The sequence below is a fragment of the Ascidia mentula genome, chromosome 2, assembly GCF_947561715.1.
Source record: "Ascidia mentula chromosome 2, kaAscMent1.1, whole genome shotgun sequence".
NCBI lineage: Eukaryota > Metazoa > Chordata > Ascidiacea > Phlebobranchia > Ascidiidae > Ascidia > Ascidia mentula.
In genome coordinates, this window is record NC_138567.1 from 13,006,684 (window position 1) to 13,033,742 (window position 27,059).

The following is a 27,059-nucleotide window of genomic DNA, read 5'->3' on the forward strand; positions in this document are numbered from 1 at the left end:
CGGAAAATTTATGGGAAACCTTGGGCTTTTGTGTACATTAGGTTGGGATTTAAAGACTGCTGAAGTTAAACTTTAGCTACCGATAGGTCAGTGGTATTTCGCTTAAAATTGGTGCTATGGTTAATCTTATTATAGGTAAAAGTTACATTTCAATGAAATGAGCGTTGCCGACGGGAACTAGACTAATTTTACACAAGCATAGGCATACTCACACTGCAGGGATGTGTGCAAAAAAATTTCATTTTTTCCAATGACTTTGACCGAAAAAAAGATTAATTTCAGGTTGTAATCTTAACTATAAGGCCATGAAATCCATGTGGACCAAAGAACCAACTCTTCAACGACAATTTAACGATTGGAGACAAAAACTTTCCAGAATACCTCTGCGCTTGCGTAAGGCCTGCCTTGCCTATGCACACAATTACGGAAACCTTCCCTTTCCAAGGTCGCGTACTTTTGACCTGAAACGTTGCTAAATAAACACGAACATTTGGAGGGGGTCATGGTCCTTTCGCCCCTTCCTGTCTACACCAATGAACGCGATTCAATTTCACTTCTTGTGAAACCAACAATGCAAATTTTGTGCACCTTATCAACACCGTGTTTATGATATAGCTCAACGTCAGGGAATGCTGATGAAACCCAATAGGTCGAAACAGGGGTGCGTTGTATGCAGCTCTTTAATTGGTTCTATAACTTCACACAAAATTCGCCAATGCCAGTAGACTTTTGAAGTCGTCTGAGAATCTTTGACCAAAAACATAGCAATAATATCGCTGGTTACGACATGTTAAAGCGGCGATTGCGTTTTCTATAATTCTGTTTATTCACAGTTTCACTATTTTACCTCAAAAGCAGCTCTTGTCGCCGCCGTCGACTCGTCAACAAACTTTATTAAGATAAACATAAAATGGCAAATCAATTAAAAGACTTGCAATGTAAACAGATCTAAAACGTAAGATCAGGAATAGCGTTGCATCCATGTGAAACATCTGACGTAAGATCCAGTTTCCGCGTTGGTATCATTTGTAGGTTTGCAGTTATTGGAGCAGGTATATATAGCGATTGTCGCCCAATCTATCGTTTCGTCATCTATGGATGCGTCGACATTTAAATGTGCCAGCAGTTGAGGCATTACCTGTATACAGGAAGTGGGGGCTTGTTAACGAATTTTGTAATTTAGGTAACTTATTTATTTTTTGTTTTAATAAAACATTCTCACTTACGTACAACAAAATTGAAAATTTTTCACACTGTCTGTCACTAATTGATCATTATTGGATTAAGTTTGCTTCTATATAAATTAGGTGAAAGCTTTGTTTGTTGGTAAGGTTTCAAGTTTTTTTGTAATATACTACACAGGAATAGTTCTTCACCAGTAAGTATTTTGTCCACAAAATTATGTTTCTAATTACTATTTCTCACTTGAAACTCAAACTTTTGATTGGAACCACATTGGCAATTTGGAATGTAATTAACTTGTGGTTGTGAAACATCGGAACACCACAAAGGTTTTCCTCCTGGCTTAAATCTTATGACCTAAAACAAACACCATTACAAATTAATATGATGAAAAACTTTCTGTTTTATTTAATTTAAGATTACAAAAGTATGATTGGGTTTACATCACAGCTATCATATCAAGATAATTAGGTCTACAGGCTTTGCAGTCTAGGCATTGCAGCCTGGCTGGATTAGTCACTTTTTCCTGACAAGTCTGAGAAACATTGGAAAATCAAGCCTTGCAAGTTATGTGCCTGCACACCAGTGTACCTTGACCACAATATGCCCTGTGACCATTGAACTCCTGTATTTCAGTCAGCATGGCAATGGGCCAGGTTAGCCCAGGGTCATGAGTTCCTCACCAGAAGATTGATATTTCTGATCTATCTCAGACTTGTCAGGAAAAAGCTAGGCTGCAATGCCTGAGTTGTGAAGCCTGTAAACCTAATGATCTTGACACGATAGCTGTGATCACCAAGTAAGGACCTGTGGAGTGGGGCATTCCTGTCAATCATGCGATTGCATGGACATTACTGCATTAAAAATAGTATGGTCAATATTAAAGAAAAAAATTAATTCAAGTTGTGTGCGAATACTTTTTAATCAATCAGAAAACAAATGGCTAATAAATAAATTATGGCTTAGTTTAAATTGCCAAGGATGTGTAAGCCAAAAATTCCCAAGGATACATCACCTGGTCAGGGTTATTCTCAATTTTCTGTTTAAATTTAGAGAAGGTTTTGTCTTCAGTCTGTTCACTGACAGCATCTTCCAGTTCACTTGTGGAAAATGACTCCTCACTTATTGTCTCCGATACAAGCTTAGAAAGCTTCTCAGAATCCTTTTGATATTCATCCTTGCTTCCCAACTCCTCTTCTGACTCAATGACAATCTCCTTTTCTGAAAAGTCATTTTTATGGAACTACATAATAACCCTCTTTCAAATAAAAAAAGAAAAGAAAAATTGTGCTATAAAGATGCTGCACAGAAATTACAAATCACAGCTCAAACTTCACACTCAACTTCAAGTGGTAGCTTACCAGGAAACAAATAACAGTTTCCACCAACATTGCAAGCATTCTTCACAACTTGTTTTCCACAGATGGTTTTGTGTGTCTTCCAATCCAGCACTTGGTGGTCTCTCCCACAATAATATACTTGTTTACATCTACCACAAGATTTATCACCTGCACAGCCACATAAACTGCATAGACGAACAGGACTGATACTCGCCCTGAAAATAGTTATATTTCAAATAAGTTTATCATCCTGATATTATACAAACTGTTTGTTTTGAAATCAAGTGTCACAAACAAACGTTTGATATTAGAATATAAGCTTATCTGTTAAAAAAAAACAAGTTTGTCATGCATTAAACTTTTCATACTCCGTTGCTTTTCCACTCTCATAGTCAGGAGGATCAAATCGATAAAATGAGTTGTCTCTCGACAGAGTACAAGTAAAGGCTTGTACAACAGGGTTGTCCTTCTGACTGTAGCAAATTCCGTTTTTGCAACAGAACACAAAGATTGACCTGAAATCAACAGATCATAAGCAATCTACATTGCCCAATGTCCATCATATATACTTTGGAGTTTGGACCATAACATTTTTATTAACCTTTAATATCTAATCATAAACACTTTACCTGTGAAAACAATGCTCATAATCATCAACAGGTGCATAGATTTGTAACAAAAAGATCATAGGCTTGGAGCAATTTTTGCAGAGCAGGCTTTTAGAGGATGGAATATTTTTGGGATCCAACCAGGCTGGTTTGCCCCCAACCTTACTTGGAAAATAACAAGGATGTAGTCTCCAAGGTTGATCTGGCTCTTCCAAAAAGCCAAGGTCCACAGAACTTGTGTCAGTCATAACTTGTGCTACTTTTAATTTGTTGACGATATATTGAACAAACAGGTGGTTCCGTTTTGAATCTGGTGAACATACAAATTGTATTTCTTGCATGTGCAAAACCAAAAGTCAGTCAGCATATTTTCCACAAAACAAATCATTAAATCAACATAACTATTTACTGTACTTTGATAATAATGTAGGTGAGAGCGTAGTAAGGGGACAAAGGCATCTATGTTTTTACGTGTCAATTCGGTTATTAAATCTCTGGTTAAATTACGTTTTATATGGGCGCCTGACTGGGCAAAAATGATGTGAAATTTCGAGTCATTCTTCTTCTTATATGACAGAGATCATTGAACTATTACATTACACAAGCTTACGCACCCTATGATGATACACTTTTTTTATATTTGCAACATAACTTTTACAATAATAAAAACGTTAGCTTGTCGCACGTGTTTTGTAGATAGAAATCGTACGTTTTTCCAGTTCGATTCAGAAAAAATTCAAAAAAACATTATCATGGTACTTAACTCTGTTATGAAAAGCAATATAATGCTGTTTGTTTATTAATCTAATCCGGAAGCTTGCTAGTAGTCATTCCTATGTCCCACAATAAGGAAGGGGTACAAGGCACTTGGGCGCATACGTGTATGGCGGGCCATGAAAGTTGTTTGCTTCAAAATTGACCTGGAAAATTTATACACAGACTTGGCGCCCTATATGATCTAGTGATGTTCGGAGCCCAAGATAGCAATCACGAAACATTCACTTGCCTTTGTTTTCTACCAAGGGTTTTCCCATATGGTTATTACTCTCACCAAGTTTAAATACAAACAAGGAAATTAGTTTTAAAAGCGAAAATTTCCCACTATATTCACCACAACTAGTATGTACAAGTGTATTTGTCACATGCTTGGTATTGTACAAGGATATTTCTGACTTCATTATATAGTTGATTGCTTTCAGTTAGCATCACTATGGCATAACATATTTTGGGCAGTGACTCGCTTTGATGCCGCAGCTACAAATAGTTTTGACAAAATTTGTGACATACAATTGGACACTAATTGTGTGGAGTCTTTGGCACTAAGTGGATTATAATTACCATTAAAAAGCTTCAATGCCATGTAAACAGATGGGGGGTGTTTCACACAACTATGCAAACCAAAACTCAATCCGCAACAGTTAACTGAGCAGAAAATACAACCTTTTTACCAACATGGGTTATTGGTTTTCAAAAACAGTTGCACCAAATATGCACAGACAACTCGCAAAATTAGAGTCAAAGGTACATGTTAACACAAACATGTTCAAACTTTCAAGGAATGTTGAAAACAGTTCAAAGCAGCTAATTTAGTCAGATTCACTGCCACTGCTTTCCCCTTCGGATTCACGGACATTAATTGTCAGTTTGTACTCCTGATCACAACCCATGTAGGCATCGCTCATAAAGTACAGGGTGTAGGAGTGTGACCCAGCGGAGGGTGGTATAAAATCCAGTTTCACTTTAGCTTTCTGCTGGAGAGTCAGCCTTTTGATCGAGATCAGGCTGTTGGTTTTCGGATCACCAACCACCACCCACCATCCTTCCTCACGTTTCTGAGGGAAGAAGGGAGCAATGACAGGCCCAGCAACCTCGTCTTCACGCTCCAAAGCAACCAGCACTACAACAGGGCTGCCGGCATGTAGGTTGTCTGGACTTTGGACCTCATAGGACAGTTCGATGTTGGGGTATCGGTTGCAGAATCTGGCAACATCTGCCATCTGGGCCTCGCTCATCTGTAGAAGTCCTTCACGATCTGCATCCTCCATCTCAAGAATGTCGAAGACACTCTCAATTTCCTTCAATTTAAAAATTAATTGTTGTAATTTTGACTGAAACTACTGCATAAAATAGGTTTATGCACATTTGGTCTGCATAATTTTAGAAATTTTACTCGACATCCACATTAGTCAAACAAACAAACAAAACAGGTGAAAAAACATGCTTTGAAACAAAGCATTACACGATTCAACAACTCACTTTGTCAGTACATTTCTTGATCAGATCAGAACCAAAGTGTGGAAGCTGCTTTAAGTAGGAGTCTTTGCTCCACATGGCCTGTGTAACCATCTGGGCGAGCTCCATGGCAGCCAAAGCAGGAGACAGCCATCCATTGGATGAGAGCACATCGACACAAGCCTGAATAAGCCGGACAGCCTTGCCTAGGATCTGCTCAGTATCAGACTGCAATTCTGCGGGAAGTTGTAGTCTCGACAAATGAGCTTGGAGTAAAAGGTTTGTTTTGATGTGTGGATCAGTGAACTTGATGTTTTGCGGCTTGTACTGCACCTTTGGCAGCAGCTGCTTCAGTGTGTTATCTTCATGTCTTCGAATTTGGATGCTTTCATACTCTGCAGCATTGCTGATGATTTCGATAAGGCCACGAATTTTGGTTTTTGCATTCAGTGACATGCTGAAGAGTTCAATGGTGGTATAATTGATGTAGTAGTAGGCGGCAATCATGGCCAGATTTAGTGGTGTGATGTCCATCTCATCTTCAACGGAAATACATTTGGATTGTTCCAAGTCAGCAAGAGTGTTTTCCACAAGCTCAGAAAGGCTGTCAGATAAATGGCGATGGGAGACACCTTGCAAGTTGTAGTAATTGGGGTTCTGGCTCATACGTCTGTACAAAAAGGTCCATGTAAGGTAATCAACAGCATCTTGTTTATTTTCAATGATCTTGGTTACAATTTCAGCATTAAAATGGTCATGAAGGCAATGGTCAAGATGCGACTCCACTGGCAATGGCTCATAGACAAACTTCTTGAAAAAATCCTTCTTAGATGTTTGGCACATAACAACACACTTCCCCTCCTCATCTTTCAAAGGTCTGTTGGCTCTTCCAATCATTTGCAACACATCGGTGACTGGATAATCCACATATGCATGAATTTTACCATTGTAGTGCTGTGTATCCATGACGATGACCAGGTGAGCAGCAAGATTTAAACCCCAGCAAAGGCTTCTGGATGCTACTAACACCTGTACAGCACCCGATGAGAAAAGCTGTTCCACCACTGTTCTTTCGATTTGAGTAGTGCCATCATGAAGGTATGCCACACCGTTGGAGAGAGTTTCTTTTAAAGTGGCATCTTTCACATGTTCCAGGTAAGCACCAAGCTCCGACTCATTACAATGCAGGAATCTTTGCGACATGCCATCAGCAGCTGCATATGTCAGGATATCAACAGCAGTGAGTTTGCTTTGTTTTCTGGATGGCACGAAAATGATGACAGCTCTTTTGGGTGAATGCTTTGTAATGGCATTGAAAACAGGCTTTGCCATGCTTAGCAGCCTAGACTGGGTATGTGAAATGTTGAAACCTTGGATGTGAAGTTCCAGTGGCACAGGGCGAACATTGGGATGAAAGTTAAAGGTGTGCATGGCAGAGCATCCCAGCCATTGGGCCACATCTCTTGCATTTGCCAAAGAGGAACCGAGCGCAACAATCCGAATCTGCTTTTCCAGCTGAGAAGCAATGTATCGCATGCGAGAACACACAACCTCCAACTCCGGGCCACTTTCTCCACCGATCAAATGGATTTCGTCCACAATAAAGAGTGACACACTGTGAACGTTGCGACGTTGTTTCCATCTTCTTGAGATAACATCCCACCTTTCTGAGGTTGCAATAATAATTGAAGCACGAGATATCAGTCGAAGATCAGTGCTGGTTTCACCGGTTAACAGAGCCACTCGCTTGCCCAAGCGTACCTCAAACTTCTCACGCCAGTCTTTGTATGTCAAATCAGCAACAGCTTCAACTGGTGTCACATACACACATCGAGCCTCTGGGTCTGATGTAAAAGCTCGGAATAATGCAAATTCGGCACAAATGGTTTTTCCACTCCCGGTTGGGGCACCGACAAAAACATTATCATTTCCATTGTAGATTGCATTGAAGACTTGGGTTTGGATAGGGTTGAAACAGGGAAAGGTATTTTCATACAGAGCCTCAAACTCAGGGTTACGTAAAGCTGTTACAGGAAGTGGTTGCAAGTCCAACAACTCAGTCGGGGGTGGGTACTTTTCAGGCAAAACCAAGTGTCTGAAAGAAACGGGAAGCTGGGTCTCCGAGGCAATCCATTTGTCGGAGATAATCCGAATGAAATATTGGGGTGGCAGAGGTTCGAAGACGGGCACAAAAAAGTTGACCACATGTTCGTCTGTGGCATATTTACGCTTCAATAGAAAGTACTCATGATGCAGAATGACTTCGCTGTCAACATCCTCTACAAAGATGAAAAATGCCTGCGAGTTCCCATGGACCCTTTCATCCCACTGGAAATCTGGCGTAATAGTGAGCTCCACTCTCAAGGTGGACCTTGTAATTGGCTGAACATGAACAGATAGCTCCATTTTTGGGAACTGGTGCACCAGCTTGTGTAAAGTTTTTCCCATTTTTGGCATTCTGATGAGCTCTCCTATTTCATTGTGACCAAGGTCATAGAAGCGCTCCCATGGAAAATTCTTCTTCTCAATCTTCTTCACCACCTCCTCGGGCACTTTCTTAAACTGACGTAGAGGGGTCATGGACTGCCACATGCGACACTGGATCATTTTGCACAAGGAAAGACATTTGTCAGCAAGCTGTGCCCAACCTCGGAAAAGCACTATTTCATAGATAGCCCTCATTAGCCTGCCTGCACTCTGTGTGACATACACCATGTCCGCCATCAGGGCAAAACCTTCCAACTTGAGCTGTGAAATGTATGCCTGAAGCAAGACATTAACTTTTGCAGAAGATTCTTCGATGCTTTCCTTGACAGGGATTGGCACCTTTTCCAGCAGCTTGTTCAGTTCCAATTTTTCTTCTTCTCTCACAGTAATGTACTTGAACTCAGATGACAAGGAAAAAACTCGGAAGAGTTCAATTTCACTGAGTGTTGGCTTAAGAAGTTGGTTGTAGGTTGCCATGCTTTCATTGGAACAGTAGTAGTGGCTAGCAATTCTACCCAGATCAGTGACTTGAATTTGGCCAGTTTTTCTGTCGTATTTAGCAAGGTTGTTTTTGGCAAGTAGACTCACTGCAGCATGAGCAAGATCTATCCGTCTCTGCTGGAGAAGTGAGTCATCCGAAAGACATTCCACACCGTAAAGTGAAGGGTTGCGGAGGGCTCGAATGTAAAGGTAAGTATACCCCAACCAGGTGACAGCATCTTTAATGCTTTGAATGTTGCCAAGCACTATTTCAGCATTGATAGCGTCTGGAAGTTTGGCGATCATCTGGCTTTCTACAGGGAGCTGTTGATTGAGTAGTGACAGGTAGTACTGCAATTCACTGTGTGCTGTAATCAGCACGCCTTCACCTTTTGTGTCATACTGTGGCCGACCAGCTCTTCCCATCATCTGCAGCACATCTAAAGCACCCAATTCGACCCACCTGCCCTTCTCAGGGCTGTAGACTTGTGTACCTTTGATGATGACGGTGTGGGCTGGCAAGTTCACACCCCAGGCCAGTGTGGATGTGGAAACAAGGACTTGAATATGTTTGTCAGCAAATAAATCCTCAACAAGGGTACGGTCAACTCTGGTCATACCAGCATGATGAATAGCAAAACCATACGGAAGAAGATCTTTCAGCTCATAGTTCTTTACTTGTTCAGCCTCAGTACGCAGAACCTCAGTGGATGCTGATCCCTCTCTAAGAAAGTTGCCTAGTGTGTCATTCTCCAAACACATGTCTCTGATTGCTCTTGATGTCTTGCCAGTTTCTTTTCTTGAATGCACAAAGATGAGGACTTGATTTTTGCCGGCATTATCCACAACTTTTTCATACACAATCTCATTCATGACTTGAAAGCGCTTTAAAGGCTTTTTCTCAGTAATTCCAATGTACTGTTGCTCAAGAGGAACTGGCCTGAAGCTGTTATCAAAGTAAAAAAGACCTTTGGCAGGATCTACACGTAGAAATGTTGCCACATCCTCATAGTTTGGCAATGTAGCAGACAGTCCAACAAGGCGGACATCTTCTTGAGTTGTCTCAATTGATCGGATTGTTCTTGCAACAATCGCTTCCAGAACTGGGCCTCTTCCATCATGTAACATGTGAATTTCATCCATGATAATCAAGCGAACAAGCTGGGTGTAGGTTCTTTCCCCACCTTTGCGGGTTATAATATCCCATTTTTCAGGAGTGCAAACAATGACTTGGGTTGCGTTGATTTCTTCTTTGCACAGTTGGTGGTCACCAGTCAATTCAGAAACTGTGATTCCATAACTTGCCAATCGTTTGCCAAAGCTACCAACCATTTCTTGAACAAGAGATTTCATGGGTGCAATATAGATGATTTTAAAACTATCTAACTTAATTGTGCCATCATTGTTGATACGCTTCCCAATTTCTTTCAACATACACAACAGAGCAACATTAGTCTTTCCAGAACCTGTTGGAGCACACAGCAACACATTTTCATCACTTTCCAAACAGGTCTTAGACAATTTGCTTTGCACTCGATTGAGGGTTTTATACCCAGAAAAAGCAGCTTGTGCATATTTGGGCAAAGCATCGATAGGAACCAGTTTCTCTTTTGCATCAAAGGGTTTGTGCTTCAGTGCTGGAACATGAACTTCCTCATAGCCTTTCCATTGTTTACGGTAAGACCCATCAGGCAGCTGACACTTCTTGTTTGCCATGAAATGTGAGCCCTGGCCAAACTCCAAGTCTTCTAAATCAATTGTTTTGTGACTTGGCTGAAGAGCATCATCAGATTTAACATGGTCCGCATCTGTTGCTTCAAGGTCTGCATCAACTTTGCTTTTGCGAAGTCGTTCCCTTCTCTCCTGTTCCTCCTTTATAATGTCCTCTTTTTCTGTGTCATGCAGTTGCTTCAAAATATTGACCAATACTGGATCAGATTTCATTTTATCCTCAATTTGTTTTCTTCCCGCCTCACTCTGGGCGCTTGCCAAAAGTGTGCAATACAAAATCATTTCCCTGTGCTGGCGAACAATCTTGATGAAGTCAAACTGGTTATAGCCAAGTAACAGTACAAGTTGGTTCTCGCACTGTAAATCATCTGCAGTTGTTTTCAAAATTTCCAGTACTTCCTCTGCCTTTCGTTGTGAAACTATAGCATCATCATAAACCTTGCTTAGATTTCTTTGGAGCCAATATGCATCAATGTCTCTGGGATGCAAGTCTTTTTGTTTGGTAATATTGATGTCACCAGCCTGATTGGTTAAATTTCCAGAGACGACCATGCCAGCATCAGCTTCAACTCCTTCTTCCTCATCTTCCTCCATGTCAGATCCTTCTCTTACTTCACCATATGTGTCTTCTTCACCACCTTCCTCATCAGATTCAAACTGGACATTAACGCCATAAGTTTCATCTATGTTATCATCCGCTGTTTGAGCATCTTTGTCTATGCCAAAATCAGATATTTTTCTTCCCAAGTTGACAAGAACATGGTACCTCGTATCTTCCAGTGTTCCAAGCAGCGATTGCACTTCTTTTCTTCGTTCCTTGTCTCTATATTTTTCATTTTTTAGCACTGCAATAACCTCGTCCGCTGCACCACACAGAATGTCCCGTGGCTGATCACCGATGGCTGCTTGAATGAAACTTAACAGAATTTCATATGTCTCTCTGGTTTCCTTTGTTTTTGGTTTGTAGACAATTCCAACCATTTCGTCCATACCATCAGACAATAATGTGCGACCTTTTAAATTACCCTGACCCTTTTCATCTTCATCACGTTTTCTGCGTTTCGCTTTGCGTTCTTCCATTTGTGGTGGTTTGGTCCTTTGTGCTCGGTCCCCCATTTGGATTCCACCCAGCTTTCCCTGTAGTGACAAAACTTCTCCTGTTGGTTCATCTCGCGGCCTTCTGTCAATCAGCGACCTGTCAGCTTGCAGAACAAGATTGGAGTTGGCTTTGTATTCATACTGCAGTGATCGGGCCGATGCATCCGCCATTGTGGTTCAGTGGATGCCTCAAATGTTGTTTTAAATATCTAAAGTAACAGAACTTTTTTTATTATTATTTTGAACTCAATAGTATTTCAAATTACAACAAGATGTAATAAAATTGTAGTTCGCAAAGCACTGTTAATGCATATATATTATAACAATAATAATACCGGGATTGCGGTACATCCGGACCGGTATTCATTGTACAGTTTTTCATTAAAAAATCAGTCTTTGTGTCTTGTGACTTAAACGCGGAAATTTTAAAATGATATCTTTATTAAAACGTAGTAAATTGATCGCTTAACACTAAAACATTGTCAAAATTAAAGGTATGTTTCGCTCTTCGACATAAAGGCAGAGCAAAGAACAACGTTACGAGAACGAACAATCCAAAGTAACCAAAAATCAAATCCAGCATGATACAAATTTACAAGATCAGTGGAGTTATATATTTTTTTTATTTTTTGAATATTTGTTCGTTCATGGAGGCAGGTGTTCTTATTATGAACTATTTCTGCCCTATAGCTAAAACCCACGGATACATAGAAAATTTAAAACATGTTAAAATATTTTTAACACCTTCTGTGCAATGCCATTGTCCCGGGGACTTATTTGACAAGCGAAAAGAAGTTCGGAACAATGGATGCACTTTAAATTAATGCGCGTCAGATACAGTATTAGTACTCTGGTTGGGGTTAGCTGCATTGTGTGGCGGTATATACACGTGGCAATGTATAAACTTTGCCGTGCTGTTTTAATTGCGCTTTTTGAGTAACCGGAAGATAGTGCGTATAAAAAGTTAAAAAGAAAGGATAGAAAGTTTGGATAAAATATTTCTGTAAGTTTTTAGATGCTCGCGAAAACGAAAAATACTATAATACACCGGGTCACAGACTCTTCGGCGTAGTTGATCGAAATCAGATTGATAAAGTTATACAGGTTTGCATTGTATATCATACCAAGCAAATATTCCAAACCAATCAGCTCTTTTTGCGCCATGTTTCTGTGTCCTATCCGGGTTATTACTGCAGTGCCACCACCAATACAAATGAGATAAAATTGACCTCTAGCAAAAAGTATCAGCAACCCTGATATTAAATACGTCCATGCTCATGACTACTCCCAGCTATGTGATTATTACGTTGCAACGTAAAGGGTTTGTTTGCTGTTTTTCTATTAAGACTCTTTCGTGTATGTCCATACCCTACGAAAACCAAATTGTTTAACAAACCCTAGTAGCGATTAACCCTGTCTAATTGTATTTGCCGAATGATTTCATTGAAATTCTGAACTTTAAAGGGGCGCGGCATGAAAAATCCCCGTTTTCTGGGTGTTCCCCTGAATACGTTGTGTGCTTACGATTTTGAAAAAGTGTTTTTGTTCTGTTTAGTGCGGAAGTAATGACTACATGTTGGACCTTGCGCTGCTACAGATGCGCCATGAAATTCAAAAAAAAGTCGCATGTGGTTTGTGGCAGCAGAAGAATCCGCATCTGGGTATTCCCAGTAATAGTTTTGCTTGTAATTATTGCTATGGGAATATACAACAGCTATGCATACACTTTTGTGCCCATGATGTGCGACAGTGATTCGCAAACTGGTGCCTTACCTCCAACAGATAAATCTGTTTGTATACAAGTCTCGGAGAAACAGAATAAAGGTGAGCAAAAAAAAAAATTGTAACAACATTGAAATGAATTTAATATTTAGAATTCCAACACTCAGTCTAATGAACTTAGTATTTAGTTACAGGAGTTCCAATACTCTGTCTAATGACAGGAAGAAATGCCAGGGTTGGTATTACCACCAGATTTTTTCAATGCTGTCAATACGCGATGGTTTACTTTAATTGTGTAAGCTGCAGACAGATGGCCACTGTTTAAACCTTAAAGGTCTCATCAGTGCAACTGGTGTGACTTTCAGACGACTTTGCTGACCAACAGCCAAGCAAAGACTTCTGTAAGGTTGCTCCTAGTTTGGTGCCCAACAGATGACGGTGATTGTATAGTCACCACAAAGTGGAAGTCTTTGCTTGGCCGTTGGTTAGCAAAGTCGTCTGAAAGTCACACCAGCTGCATTGATGAGACCTTTTAGGTTGAAACAGTGGCCATCTGTCTGCAGCTTACACAATTCATATTATTGGCTCCACTTTGTTTACTTTAATATTTTTTCTATTAATGATGGTCCAGTTTAAAACAGAAATTTCAAATCCAACATTCTATTCAGTTTGCATTAGTTCAGTGGTTTTTATCCAAGGTGAGAGATATGTTCCTAAAGGGTGCGAGAGACTGTATTTTCAGGTTTAAGTGTTCAGTATATAACTGCATAACATTTATGTCAGATGTGGAAAAAAACTTTTTTGTCTCTCAGTTAGTAATTCTAAAGGTTAAACTTTAGTGATATAAAGATATACCTTTATAAGATAATATTTATTGAAAAAGGATTGGTGATCAGGACAGTAAGTTAAATAAATATGCCAACCTTTTATTTTTTCCCCCAAATACAAATCAGACTTTACCCAAGTTGGTAATTGACTGTATAATAAAAACACACTTTATATTACAGAAAAACTATCACTGGACCATAAACTTCCACTTTCTTCATGTAAAAACATTCTCACAAATTTAACTGTTGGACGATGGGTTCCAAAGAAAATTAGCAATTTTAACAATGAAAGAAACAGGCTTGATAGGATGTTAGAGGATTTTAGAGTTTTACATGAAGGTATGTTGTTGTATATCAAAAGAATTGTTTGAACCACATTGGAATTTTTTTTTTTTATTGACAGGTTTTTCTAAATTACCTTTTCGGGAAGACAAAAAATGTGGATTCAAACAGGCTATGTCATCTCCAATTTGCAGCATGTTAAAAGTTGATTCATCAGCCTGGTGTGACCCTTATGGTTCTACACCCTGCTGCAGCAACAGACAGGAAGGCACTTGCGTGACGGAGAAAGAATGTCTTGATCAAGAAAGCACAAACCTCGCCCAATACACACATGCAGAATTAGCCAGATGGCAACCTAAAGACAAACGGTGGGCATGCTTTTCCTTTATTTTGTTGTGGCTGGAAATGGACATATATTATGTATAAATACTATTTTAAGGCATCTGTACTAAAAGGAGGCTATAAAATTTGAATAAAACAATTTCTAAACAGTCACAAATGGCACAAAATCTGTTAACATTTTCACATATCTTATTTGGCTTGTTGCGTCTAGATGCAAATGGGTTGAATACAATCAAATCACAGCATGTAACCTATTGCACCAGAAGAAAATTAGGAAAATAACATTTATTGGAAATTCTCTGATGAGAAACATGTATTCTGTATTTCTTCAAATGCTGACTAACAACTACCACAATGGCAGTGTGGTTTCTTGTATGCCTCCTTCAATGCGTGAAAAATGTACAGGACCATGGCAGGTACAATTTGCTTTGTTGCACTACCCCTTGATGGGTTTAATTTATTTAACTTCATGAATATAAAGAAACAGCAGAACATGCCACCTTGAGGTATATATAAATTACATTGAAAGTGCTGTAAGCAAAATTCTATAACTCTTGTAGCAAAGAATATTGCAAACTCTGTTTACCAAAATATGGGAGTTTTTTGCTATGTTTTTCAGCTATTAAAATCTGTGACATGATATGAGGGCAAGGATCCATGTAACATAAAAAGAAATGATTTAAAACCAACTATCTTTGTGCAATATAATACAGTGTCAAAATGTTATAACAGAACATGGATAAGTACTGCTTGGGTATAGCCCTCGCACCAAGCAGTGAAGAACTGCCAAGTCCTGGAATATGCAACGGACAGCTGCAAGACTTTAGTGCCCAACTGAAGATGTTTTATTTGGCAAGTTTTGGCAATGAGCTCAAGGAATATGCTGAATCAGAACTGGACCATGAAAATTCCTATCTGCTTGTGGGAATTGGAATTCATGATCAGTACAAGACTGACACTGTTGTGGATTACTTAAAACCGGCAATGGAATCACTGAATGGCCATAAGTGGCCAAAAGTATGAAGTTATGTTTGTTCTGGTACATCAGCCCTGGCCATAAAGGATTGCCCAGTGTGGCATATTTTGTTTGATAGTTTTTCCTATCATAAAAATAGGGATCAAATATAAATGGGGTTTCAATGTTTAATAAATGATTCACAAATTTTAAGAAGAGTTTCACACAAACCCCTGAATGACACCACTGAATTGGCCCTGTTGTAGAAATACCACATATGTATTGGAATACTGAAATGAAATTGCACAATATCCTGTACTTATTTATACTGATATCTTTGCGTATTCTTTAAAAACTCTTTAACTATATTTTTGCATACACCCTTACATGTGATCACCTTTCTTAAATTACTAAGCACTTGTGTAATAGTTTATTACTATTTATTTTAGCTGATTTGGATCCACACAGTGAAAACAGGCTTGTTCAAACCACCACAGTTCACCAGCATGCATGGGACGGACGAGGACATCCAGAAGTACATAGCCGGGATGAATAATTTTTGCCACAGTCACAACATTGCCACAATCGACTTGACTGACCTCACAACTGGGGTTTGGAGTGTGGAGGGAACACACTTTGGCACTGCCGTCAATTTGATGAAGCTACAATTTTTTCTCAACTACCTATCTGTGTCATAGTGAGCGTACTTTTTGTGTTTGTTTATGTTACTGTGCTCATTCTTATTATTTGATGTCTTCAAATTACCACTGTATGTGATGTGTTAAAAGCAGTAATATTCACAGTCAACCTCATTGATATTACACAAAGAAACAATGTGTTATAATACTGTGATATTTGTCTTATTTTATGTAAAATATTTTGTATGTTTCACTGTTGATTGTCCTTAAACTATGGAACTTTTAATAGCTAAATAATACAACAGTTTAGGGACTCTTGACAATTGTTATAATGCGTACAGGGTAAACATGAAGCAACTAGATATACTTGTTACTATATCAGCATTGTCTTATGTAGAAAAGTGTGTATTTATATGTCATAAAATGTTTTAATGTGCCCTAAATGCAGTACAACTAGAACTAAATCATGTGTATGTTTTTACTGATTATCCAATACAGTTTCCTGACAATCTCACAGTGTATTTTGACCACTTGGGATGGCATGTATTGAATATGCTACAATGGCAATAGTATTTATGAAGTCACAGTATATAGAGATTAATTGCAATCACAGAGTATTAGGAACAGAAATCTTTGAAAACAACAATAAAAGAATATGTATTTTATGGTCAGCTTTAGTGGCATGCTATATAATGAAACAAGTACTTATAAGAAGATTATGCACTTACAACAACAATAGGATCATAACTAACACTCCATAGTTCAATTAAACATGTCCAAGCTATTAAGTAGACAATTCGAATGGTCAAAATAACATGGGTAAGTAATAGTACTATGATGGGCAAGGGGGTGTATGCGAACAAATACAATGCTTTAAAACACAGAGTTATAATTCATTAAAAATTGTGTTGTTATAATTCTTCATGAATGCATGTGTTAATTTTCCAAACCACCGCAAATATAGTAAAAAGAGAGCTCTAAAATCATTGAAAACAATGGAATATTTTCTGCTTTTGCGTAAATTGTAAATGCTAGTAGTAATGAAACTAGTATCTATGAAAGTGCTTCAGCTAAATGTTAAGAAACAAATAATCCTACACAACAGTAGTTGCAACACGACATTCACTTTGCTGACAAACAGAAAGGAAAATTGTTTGCTAACTGAAACAAGAATGTAACAGGCCAAGCGGAATCTGAGTGAGTAGCTGATCATAGTGAAACAACAACATGAAAAACCAAACCACTTTATTCAATAGGAGGTGTTGAGTATGTTACCCTCCTTCCAGGTGAGTTTCTGGAGCTTCGTCGGGGACTTGCTTGTAAGTGCTGGGCGCTGACTTGCAAGAAGCCACTGAGAGGACAAATGCAGGAAGGCCATTTTTTGAAGGATCATTAATGCATTTGCAATAATAATAAGTATTCCCTAACCTTATACATATATTTGTGCAATACAGTGATCATTTCTGCAGATAATCTAAAGACATATAAATACCTGGAATCACCATTTCCTCTGCTACGTGCAGACAAATCTTCCTCACTGTCATAACGATGTGGATTGTCAAAAAAATACACTCTTGTGTTGTATCCATTGGGGGTAAAACCACTAATAGCAGTTTGCTGCACAAAGAAACACTCCTGTATTTACATAAATTTCTATGCGAAAACTGTGCCTTAGCTGAAACTATTGCTGATAAAATCAAGGCTTGGAATGCTGGTAAGTTATCCAGCAAGATTACATGAGTATAACTATAACAGCAAATGGAAATAAAATACAGACAATTAAAGAGAAAAAAAATTGAGAATGTGTAAAACTCGGTACAAAGTAACATGGACCAACCACTGATTCCCGATTCTTTTTGACACGGAAGAAAATGATTGTAAGCATCGTTGGCAAGAGCTCCCATATGAAAAGAACAACCCCAAACACGATGTATGAACTGTCCTTGAGGTTTACAAGGTCAGCCTGCAGATATAAAATATTATAACAAAAATAGGTTGTCATCAGTTCAGACATAAAAATAGACAACAATTTGACAATAATGATAATACAACATAGTGGATGATTTTATGACATCTACTTGGCCTACACAAAACAAATTTGTGTGGTTCTGAGTAAGAACAAAATGATGTTATGTAAATGTTGTTGTTTGCTCTTTTTTAAAGCATAGAATAGCCCAGAGTACCTATTGAACTGTATTGTGTCAATAAGCTCGAACAAATATAAGTTGTATTCTTCAGCTTAGGGCACCATGCCACACACAGGCAGCATGACAATGCACTTTGAAGCACCAGTCTTAAGTAAATTAACATAAAGCTGGCTGTCTGCACCACTCTGATCATTTGACAAACAACTGAGCAAACATGACAAAACATATGTCTTGTCAACCTATTGTCACTGCTAGGAGGGTGATTTGCTGCTGGCTGTGTTGGACCAAAAAAATTTTTTTTACCCTATATTTTTGACTTCGCTACAAGGATAACAATTTGATTGAAACTTGGTAAAAGTGTTTCATATTTACAATAATGCCTAAAAATGTTCTCGAAAAACTATGGGCTATTTTGCCATTACAAAATCTCCATAAACCAAATTTGCAAACACGCTCCAACCCACATAATGATTGGCATTTAAAAATCAACAATGAGTTTTGACTGACAGTTGGACAATAAACAAACAAAAAGCTCATAAATTGTGGACTATAAACTGCCAACAGTTCCTGGTTTTAGTTTTACGGGGTGTTAAAAACATTTTACTACTCATGGACTATGCTGTTTCCTTTGATGCACCCCCAAGCAATCATCACACAAAAACAATTTCAGCAATGTTACAAAACAGAAAGGAGACAAACCTGGTCTGAAACATTGTACCAGTTGAAATTAAATGGGGATAACTTGTCACATCGAAGAGGGCTAATGGCCAGTAGGTTGTAAATTGCTCTCGAAGTATACAGCAACACAATCAGGCATCCAACAGAAACTGCTTGGCATACGGTAGTGCCCTAAACACAGTTTTTCGGTTATCTTTTTTACCCAACACAGCAGTCAGTAGATTATCGCCAGTACCCGCTATGGTTATACATTACTTACTTTGGCTTCCAGCAAGACATTTGCAGATGTGGTCTTTGATATTTTGAATATGCAATAAGCAAGGGAGATGGCACAAACCACGAACAACAAATCGTTGACCAGCACTCGGGCAACTACAATTGCTCGAATCGTATTAAAATGTGGATCTTCCGCTTGTTGCTGAAACAATATTTTTGATAGTTAATATTTAGTTTTGCTCTCGTAGAACCGTTTGCTCGGAAAACACAACATGATTTTTGAACAACTATGGTATATAAGTTAATAACACTAACTATGATACCCACTACATACATGTTTTCACCATTACATTGTATATAGACATGAAATTGTTGATTTTATTTTCTAGAAGTTTGCAAAATCACTCACACTAGTTTGTACAACCACTGCACAGCTGATATTCATTCCCAGAAATATGATGACTGCCCCAATGCACGCTGCTCGCAGAGGATAACTAAACAAAATAACAATTATGTTAAAACTTATCTGTGAATGGAACACAAATACAAAAACTTTTATTTGTGGCAGTGCACTTGTCTTACTTCTAAAAATGATAAATTACATTGAATTGAAACTTGCTGGATAAAGAATATATTTTCTGTAATGCTTACATGTACTTGTTTGGGTTTGCAGCATACTTGGGTTTAGCTTTCAACATCACCTAAACAAAGAACAATGGTCAAATTCGTTAGACCACAGGGCTAGTTTATGAATATTTCTTCATTGTATATTCAGTGAACAACAAAATACTAAATTTTTTTTTGGCAAATGTAATGTTATAAATTATCTAATTTTCTGGGAAATCTAATTGTTTTATTTTTGCAAAAGGACCACAACGTAAACAAACTAAATATACAGGAAGTAACATGGCATGGACAGCAATAAATCCTTAGAGGCTATCGAGTCAGACACCATGTAACTAAGGTGACATTGCACAAATCCTTTGATTAAAAAAATAATTAGGGAAAAACTCACATAAAAATACATAAATTAAACAGTGACTATATTTCCAGCAGCAGATAAAAATTACAAAAAAGCTTATGAAGATATTTTTAACAATAGAATCCTTTTTCAGTATAACTGTTAAAGTTTACAATTTATTTTTCTTCTTATGTTACAAATTCCAATGGTCCAAAAATAAAAAAAAAATTCTCACAAAAATTTCAAATTTACATACCTGGGCAAAATACAGGTTGAGCAAACAGAGGGTGAAGAACTGCAGACAAACTGGAAAGCAATACAACAACCAGTATGCCAACAAGGGAAGCTCATTTGCTACCACTGTGTTTTTAAAGTAAAATGAGAAGAGGGTGGCACGAAGTGCGCTCCAGCAGACGCACAAGAAAAGGAACACTGACTGGAAGCTGAACTTTTTGTAGTTGTACAAGAGAATGAGCCACAACTGTACGTAGACACTCACGAAAAGTGAGCAGTACATAATTAGGTAGAAGATTGTCAAACTCAGGGTGACATTGCTTGGAACAGCAGGGATGAATGGAGATGGGGCTGGCATTGAACCATTTCCGCCAGTGAGGGGCACAGAGGAATTTGGACATGATGCCATTTTTAAGGCATAAGTTTTGTTTCCAATCTCAGTAGAGCTAATAAACTTAGCAAGTTGTAACCGCACTAACTGTGAATAAAAATTTAAGAAAAAATAACAATTATATTTATGTACAAAACATTTTCACGGTATCAGATTTCTCCAAAATTATTTAATGTAAAATATGCATAATGATTGATTCCATAGGCGTTGATTTTTTAACGTTTTGTAAATTATTAGGGGTGACGTTTCCCAGTGTTAGAAATACGCAAAAAACATTTCGTCAGTCGCAACGCCCTAAATATAGGCAAAAGACGCGAAGTCCGTTTCATGTCACTTTATTTTTGCACCGGATCATGTTTTTGTAGCGCTAAGTTTTGAACACTTTAGTTACCGACCACCTTTGACGAAAACGGCACATTTTTGTTTCACTCGTTGCAGATTTAGTAATTATGAAGTGATATACACATCTATTATGCAACAATGCCAATTCATACCATTATGCCACATCAACTGCTTCGCTGCATGAACAATCCACGAGACACTTGAGTTTGTCAAGATTGTGATGGTGAAAATACAGGTCTTTTAAAACTACCTTAATGCATAGTATAATGTATATATGTGGTTTTTCCAACAATAATTTTTAATTTAAACAAAATCCAGGGGTGACAATACATGCATTGTCACCCCTGTTTGTTTGTGAGGGGTGACATATCACCCCAGTCACCCATAAAACGACGCATATGATTGATTCTATTACAGTTTTTGCATACAAGCAGTTGTTAAATATCTATAAAATATAAATAAACATTTAATTTGTCGATTTTACATTCACCTAATCACCTGACAAAACCATGCCACAACTGAGTCTTGCCGCGGTTTTGATTTTAAACCTAACTAGTCGTGTACAATAGATTACTATGTTAAGGCAGTGCAATCAAGAAAAGGGAACTAGCATGCATCAGTCACACTAAGCAATATAAATTAGAAATTGCGTTACTTCTGACTTCTGCTCTACATACCATTAACATAACACACACAATACATAAAAAATTGGTCTCATAAAAAAAACATTTTGCAACAATACAATTCATAAACCACATCAACAACGCGTTTTAACAACACCTTAGGCCCACTGAAATCCAAACAATGAAACTCTGACAATAACACTACCTCAAACTTCGCAGAAAATTCCCACGAGCGAACCAATTACAATCCAGAAGTGACTTCTGGGATTACCCACGCATGACGACTTTTCTATCTACTTTACCATGCGTAACGGATCGTTTTCTACCATACTTTTATTAAAAATAATAAATGTTTCTGTTTCTGTGGCCATGACCTTAATGGGACAATTCTGGTCAAAACCTACTACTGCACGTCATGGAAAAGCGTGATTTTGCACTACTGCCACTTAATTTGTGTTTTGGATGAGGTTGTGGTTTTTTCACCATTCACGAAACGGCGACGTACTCATCTCAAGCAAAATGTAATGACGACGCACTGAAAAAAATTGTGACTTTTTAGGTGAATTACTTATATGCTGCGATGTTTTTTTGTCATTGCAACAGTTGTTTATGGAAATAAAATCCAAGAAAGCTTGCGACGCCTCCATCATTGAACGACTTTTCTTGTGTGTCACGACGCGCTCTAATCTACCGACTTGTTATTTAGTTTAGTGATAATTTAAAACATGGTAAAATTTCATCAACGAGGATAAATCCACTTAAAATCAATCGCAAGACTGGAAAAAGTTGGTTGTGTTAAATATCTACGAGTCATTCAACATTTTCTAACATGCATTTTGACGTCATCTACACTTTGGCGGGTAGTTAAATTGACTAAAGTAAGTGGAAGTTTAGCATGGTAAACACTGCTTGTCGTAGCATTACTAGATAGAACCGTTTGCACGTAAAGTCCCTTCTTCCACGCAGACTTGTTCAGATGACAAAACTGACTGATGGCGGCGCACAGTCAACGGAAGTAAAAAAAAAATTCAGTCTGTTCATTCCGTGTGTGATTCGAGAAAGCTTACAGCTTTCAAATGTGGGGAAGCTCGTATCGCTGCAGGCTTTATTTTTGCATTAGGAACGTTGCGACGAAGAAAGTATTTGCGTGGCTTGGAATTGTTTGGTGCCTTTTTTTGCCTGGTGGTTAATCCGCCACTGCAAAAAGGCCTTGCAGTTTTTTGCAATAGAAACTCTGCTGTTTGCAGAACAGTGCAAACAGTAGTCGCCTTTTTTATAGACTGATCAGGAATTGTGAAAGTAACATTAACGATTTTGTGTTCTAGCTGACAGTTAAACCATTAGCAATTATTGTAATATTGTTGGACAAACAAAGGACAAAAAAGAACATGGGTGCCAGTTACGATTTCAGCGAATCGTACGACTACGAAGGGTTGGGTGTTGGAAATCCAAACTTGCTGCAATATTGGGACACAATAGGTTTGACATGTTTAACCGATGATATTGGCTTAGGTTTAGGTCATGTTGTTCAGCTTAGCAGCGTGCAGCACTTGGACGTCTGGTAGAACCACAAATTTCCCAGTTGAACAATAAAACTTGTGAGCCGGAATTTCTCCCTTACGGATTGAAAGATTGTGCCATTCAATACTTTCTTTATGAGCCGGGATATTAATTACTGCCCCCGCTAAAACTTCCACTCTGTGTAGCCAAAAGAGGATACAACGACTGTGTGGTTCGCGCATAACAAACCGCACGACAACTTGCAACAGTGCCAACGCATTTAGTAACGCTGTGAACGTTTTAGTTTCGTAACCTGTACGGTGTGGTTTTACCTTTTGTTATTTAAATCTTACTGGAATTAAGCATTAACCATATTATGGAGTAAAGCATTGCGTCCTAATATTTGACTTATGTGGGTTATTTTATATTTTGAACATATAAAATCGTTGGATAAAAAATGGCCTTAATTGTGATTGTACTTGGTATTTTTTATATTTTTGTGTCATGAGTATAAAATCGGGAAGCAAAAGTATAAAATTGTGTAATTTTTTGCAGTCGTAACAGACTCGACATTGGCAACGACCACAAAAGACACAATATCGACAACAACCACAAAAGACACAATATCGACAACAACCACAAAAGACACAATATCGACAACAACCACAAAAGACACAATATCGACAACAACCACAGGCACAACAACCACAACAGACACAACAGTGGTTTTGAGTTCGACTTCTCAAGATATTTTCGGTTCAAAGGAGCAACAGGCTGAGGGAAACTGGATGAAAATATTCTTTGTGGTCGTCTTGTTTGTTATTGGATTCTCAGCATGCGTTTATGTGTTCATCACTTGGGGAAGTCGCCGAAAGTTAAAGCACCCGGAGAACTGGTAGGTTATTCGGCCTCGACAATCTATACTTCTCGTACTCTTCACCGTGTCCATGGCTGCGATTTTTTTAAACTTTAAAATATGCTTTACCGTAACTCATTCAAACACGAGCCATGGTCCACTGTTTGTGAAACTTTGACTTTATCGAGGTAAACTATTGTGTTGTTTCTTTGAAACGTATTAAATACTAAGTACAATGGAGGTTTTTTTGTGAACAAGCAAAATTTAATAGTTCAAACTGTATTGTTGACAAATTGTTTGCAATAGGTTCAGTTTCAACATCATCATCTGCAACATGTGCTTCCTATTTACATTCCCGCTTTTTCTGATTGAAGATATAATGAATAACGCCGATACCTTCGCAGTTCCATTGTGTTTGTCTCGTGACGTCATGATGTTCATCAACGGCTACGTCACAATACTTCTTCTTACGGTAAAGTTGTCTTGCCTTTGCCATTAAAGGACTGAACTTCGTTATATAAAGAAATTCATTAACAATCTTGAAATATCGTTAACACCTGAATTAAAGTAACATTTATGCAATGGCTCCACGGGCTTACATCCAATTTAATATTAACAGATTTTCTTTTTTTTACGAGGTGCATTGAAAATGGGTCGTTTCCAGTTAAAACAAGCTTGTAAATTTTGTCGTTTATTTAGGCAAGTACGTTCAAAATCAACTACCGATCGACGCCAGTTCCTGGCAAGGTTCGGACCAAATGGACATTCAAAGTCACAGCTTCTGTATGGGCTTCTGCCTTAGTAATCAGCTTACTTGCAGTTCTACTTCGAAAGTTTGTTTCAATCCATGCCACCAGTACCCTCCTGCTTGGCTTTCCGGCATCATTGTTTGTGGTTTGTTTACTGGTGAGAGCAAAGTTTCGATAACGTAAAGTGACTGTTCATATATTTTGAAATCATAAGGTCAATAGAAACGAAATATGGTCATTGGGTCGGCCTTAATGGTCTCTCTCTTCCTGTGCAACCGGTTCTCATTGTTTCAGCGAAACGCTGCTTCTATAACCGTGAGGTCACTTACCAAGTAATTCTAGTCACTTGCAAATAAAGTGATCACTCGCCCCTACGGAGCAACAAATTTATTCCGTATATTGTACCGAAATGGTGACATTTCACACCTTACAATTTTACTGCATTTAGCATTTGTCTGGTTTAAACATTGCCAAAGTGCATTGGCTTCATATTTATACCTAGCGATACAAACGTTTTTTGACAACAACAGTAAGATGTGTTGAAATGGAAACCATTATGGTCAAAAGTGTCTCTTTAACTTTGCAATAATACATAAGTAGGCTACTGCTGTTACAGGGTTTTCCTCATATTTTGTAGGTGGTCGCCCTGAACTACTTCAAGGCAATAAAACGAAACAAAACCTACACTGAGAGGAAGTCTGGAGTTCCAAGCGTTTCCAATTTAATCGACCTCCAGCCACAGGAAGGCAAAATCGATGAGAAAATACGACGATTCAACATCGCACCCCTTGTCATTTGGACGTTAATGTGTTACATCCCATTCCACACAATACAGTTGATGGGCGAGTTTAGCAACTACCAACAGGTGACTATTCGGTTGAAACAAAACAGGATTTTGCCGTCCCTTTTAGCAGTATGCCCCTTTCTATGGTTGACTTTATTGGAAGTAACACACCCTCAGAAATCGCAAGGCACTGAATAGAATTTATTAAAGGGTCACACAGATTTAAAAGCGGCGCACTGGTGGACAACAATGCGCTTCTAACATTCCAACTTTTTGCTTCCGTGAATGAGTAACGCGGAAATATGGCAACCGTTCCCGTTAAAATGTAATAAAACTTGGCATCCCTTCATCTTCGAGCTGTCACCCATTCGCAATGCTCAACGCACGATCCATTACATGAGCCGCCAAACATTTCTGCAGCGAACCTTCTGCTAGCTGGAAATGCAGCTACACTTGGCTGCCAGACAGAACCTGTTGGTTCACTTTTGAGCGCAAACACGAACATTCTTCTGGCTATGGTTTAGACGCGCTATGCATTTTCCATGTCAAGCGGTTTCTGTTGTAAACCTGCTATGTACTTTACACCGGACAAACAAATGAATATGATTTACCCTTTTTACAAAAAACTTTGCGTGTTTTGCAGAAGGACGGATATTGCAGGGCTTACGGGGTTTACTCATTCATGTTGGCGTACGTTAACGCTTCCATGAATCCTTTACTTTGTTCAGTTCGAATGAATTGCATTTCTGTGAAAAGAGGTGGGTAAAAGCTGTATATCGGCTGACAAAGTTTATTTGTCTTTGTTAAGGAAGCATAGGTCTGTGCGGCTGCTATACATATAATCTTACCACCTTCTTGTTTTGTTTAGTTAGGCGTTGAAGAAGCCCCACCATGAGGAGAACTGGGAAGTATATGAGTCGCTGATGAACATCACCATGACGACGCTGCCACAAATACTGCGTCATGTCGAGTACGCAGCCACAGCAAACACATCGTGTCACCATTTTACATTATTTTTCGTACTACTTCAATCGAACATTCGCCAATCCAATAATGTGTAACATCAGACATACGTGTTTTCTATATTGTGACCAGTGGACATTTTTGCGTGCTTGTGTCGAATGTTGTGTAAATATACGATTGATGAAATGTGGAAAACTTTTCGTTTTGTATTCGGGCGATCGAATGCTCTTTTATCAAAAAAGGTACAAAGATGTGTTCTGGCATTTACCTTGTTTTTAATAAGGTGATTATAGACAACAAACACATGCCGGTTTCATATGGCAGTGTAGCAAGCCGTCTCAATAAATTTGAAATTTTTAAATCAGTGAATCGTAGCGGTGGGTGCGCAATTGTATGCTCTCGTTACAGCACTTTGACGTTCTAATTTTTCCCCATGCAGCCAATGTAACGTTAATACGCCATCGAAGAATGGGCTATCATGAAAACAACAATCTTGGTGCAAGTGACCTCCTCTTTAGTCATGGGGAAAGTAAATTTTGGTGTTTCCGTGAAAACGTTTAAACGGCCCTTCATAAATCAAACTTAGCGTCAATGCTTATATAGGCTATAGTTGAGTTACAAATGCACATCGATAGATAAAAACAATGTGGTCGTGAAATGAGAAGCATTGGAAAACCACCCCGGATATGCC

The 27,059-nt window shown here is 38.5% G+C and overlaps 5 protein-coding genes across 5 annotated transcripts; 2 read left to right on the forward strand and 3 right to left on the reverse strand.

Moving 5' to 3' along the window:
• Positions 1-961: 961 nt before the first annotated feature.
• On the reverse strand, positions 962-3,432 carry LOC145890172 (uS5 assembly chaperone PDCD2-like). The gene is made up of 6 exons (XM_082981202.1): positions 3,152-3,432; positions 2,891-3,037; positions 2,544-2,737; positions 2,198-2,403; positions 1,426-1,539; positions 962-1,138 (listed from the first exon to the last, which is right to left on the reverse strand). Exons 1-6 carry the CDS (start codon positions 3,376-3,378, stop codon positions 962-964), a joined length of 1,065 nt encoding a protein of 354 aa, XP_082837328.1. The 5' UTR covers positions 3,379-3,432.
• Positions 3,433-4,259: 827 nt separating this feature from the next.
• Positions 4,260-11,363, reverse strand: LOC145888825 (U5 small nuclear ribonucleoprotein 200 kDa helicase-like). The gene is made up of 2 exons (XM_082979687.1): positions 5,387-11,363; positions 4,260-5,205 (listed from the first exon to the last, which is right to left on the reverse strand). The coding sequence occupies exons 1-2, from the start codon at positions 11,327-11,329 to the stop codon at positions 4,717-4,719; spliced, it is 6,432 nt and encodes a 2,143-aa protein (XP_082835813.1). The 5' UTR covers positions 11,330-11,363; the 3' UTR covers positions 4,260-4,716.
• Positions 11,364-12,685: 1,322 nt separating this feature from the next.
• On the forward strand, positions 12,686-16,428 carry LOC145890638 (uncharacterized). The gene is made up of 6 exons (XM_082981760.1): positions 12,686-12,982; positions 13,888-14,046; positions 14,111-14,357; positions 14,543-14,747; positions 15,064-15,348; positions 15,736-16,428. The coding sequence occupies exons 1-6, from the start codon at positions 12,724-12,726 to the stop codon at positions 15,982-15,984; spliced, it is 1,404 nt and encodes a 467-aa protein (XP_082837886.1). The 5' UTR covers positions 12,686-12,723; the 3' UTR covers positions 15,985-16,428.
• A 27-nt stretch (positions 16,429-16,455) lies between these two features.
• Positions 16,456-21,710, reverse strand: LOC145890639 (G protein-coupled receptor 137Ba-like). Its single transcript, XM_082981761.1, has 9 exons — positions 21,046-21,710; positions 20,183-20,638; positions 19,617-19,666; positions 19,375-19,459; positions 19,009-19,167; positions 18,771-18,920; positions 17,762-17,887; positions 17,417-17,541; positions 16,456-17,275 (listed from the first exon to the last, which is right to left on the reverse strand). The coding sequence occupies exons 1-9, from the start codon at positions 21,046-21,048 to the stop codon at positions 17,170-17,172; spliced, it is 1,260 nt and encodes a 419-aa protein (XP_082837887.1). The 5' UTR covers positions 21,049-21,710; the 3' UTR covers positions 16,456-17,169.
• Positions 21,711-22,847: 1,137 nt separating this feature from the next.
• On the forward strand, positions 22,848-26,511 carry LOC145889684 (uncharacterized). Its single transcript, XM_082980681.1, has 7 exons — positions 22,848-22,995; positions 23,572-23,911; positions 24,179-24,344; positions 24,572-24,778; positions 25,259-25,486; positions 26,049-26,163; positions 26,274-26,511. The coding sequence occupies exons 1-7, from the start codon at positions 22,905-22,907 to the stop codon at positions 26,282-26,284; spliced, it is 1,158 nt and encodes a 385-aa protein (XP_082836807.1). The 5' UTR covers positions 22,848-22,904; the 3' UTR covers positions 26,285-26,511.
• The last annotated feature ends 548 nt before the right edge of the window (positions 26,512-27,059 follow it).

Excerpts from the sequence above, each read along its gene's own strand:
- LOC145890172 (XM_082981202.1), bottom strand. The coding sequence starts at position 3,378 with ATGACTGACACAAGTTCTGTGGACCTTGGCTTTTTGGAAGAGCCAGAT. Across the intron at positions 2,404-2,543 it reads AAACTGTTATTTGTTTCCTG|AAAAGGAGATTGTCATTGAG; the intron begins GTAAGCTACCAC and ends ATGACTTTTCAG. Across the intron at positions 1,540-2,197 it reads TTGAGAATAACCCTGACCAG|GTCATAAGATTTAAGCCAGG; the intron begins GTGATGTATCCT and ends TGTTTGTTTTAG.
- LOC145888825 (XM_082979687.1), bottom strand. The coding sequence starts at position 11,329 with ATGGCGGATGCATCGGCCCGATCACTGCAGTATGAATACAAAGCCAAC. Across the intron at positions 5,206-5,386 it reads TCAAGAAATGTACTGACAAA|GAAATTGAGAGTGTCTTCGA; the intron begins GTGAGTTGTTGA and ends TTTAAATTGAAG.
- LOC145890639 (XM_082981761.1), bottom strand. Across the intron at positions 19,460-19,616 it reads GCAAACCCAAACAAGTACAT|TTATCCTCTGCGAGCAGCGT; the intron begins GTAAGCATTACA and ends TATTTTGTTTAG. Across the intron at positions 17,888-18,770 it reads GGTACAATGTTTCAGACCAG|GCTGACCTTGTAAACCTCAA; the intron begins GTTTGTCTCCTT and ends TTATATCTGCAG.
- LOC145890638 (XM_082981760.1), top strand. The coding sequence starts at position 12,724 with ATGACTACATGTTGGACCTTGCGCTGCTACAGATGCGCCATGAAATTC. Across the intron at positions 14,748-15,063 it reads AATGTACAGGACCATGGCAG|AACATGGATAAGTACTGCTT; the intron begins GTACAATTTGCT and ends ATGTTATAACAG. Across the intron at positions 15,349-15,735 it reads ATGGCCATAAGTGGCCAAAA|CTGATTTGGATCCACACAGT; the intron begins GTATGAAGTTAT and ends TATTTATTTTAG.
- LOC145889684 (XM_082980681.1), top strand. The coding sequence starts at position 22,905 with ATGGGTGCCAGTTACGATTTCAGCGAATCGTACGACTACGAAGGGTTG. Across the intron at positions 24,779-25,258 it reads TGTTTGTGGTTTGTTTACTG|GTGGTCGCCCTGAACTACTT; the intron begins GTGAGAGCAAAG and ends CATATTTTGTAG. Across the intron at positions 25,487-26,048 it reads AGTTTAGCAACTACCAACAG|AAGGACGGATATTGCAGGGC; the intron begins GTGACTATTCGG and ends CGTGTTTTGCAG.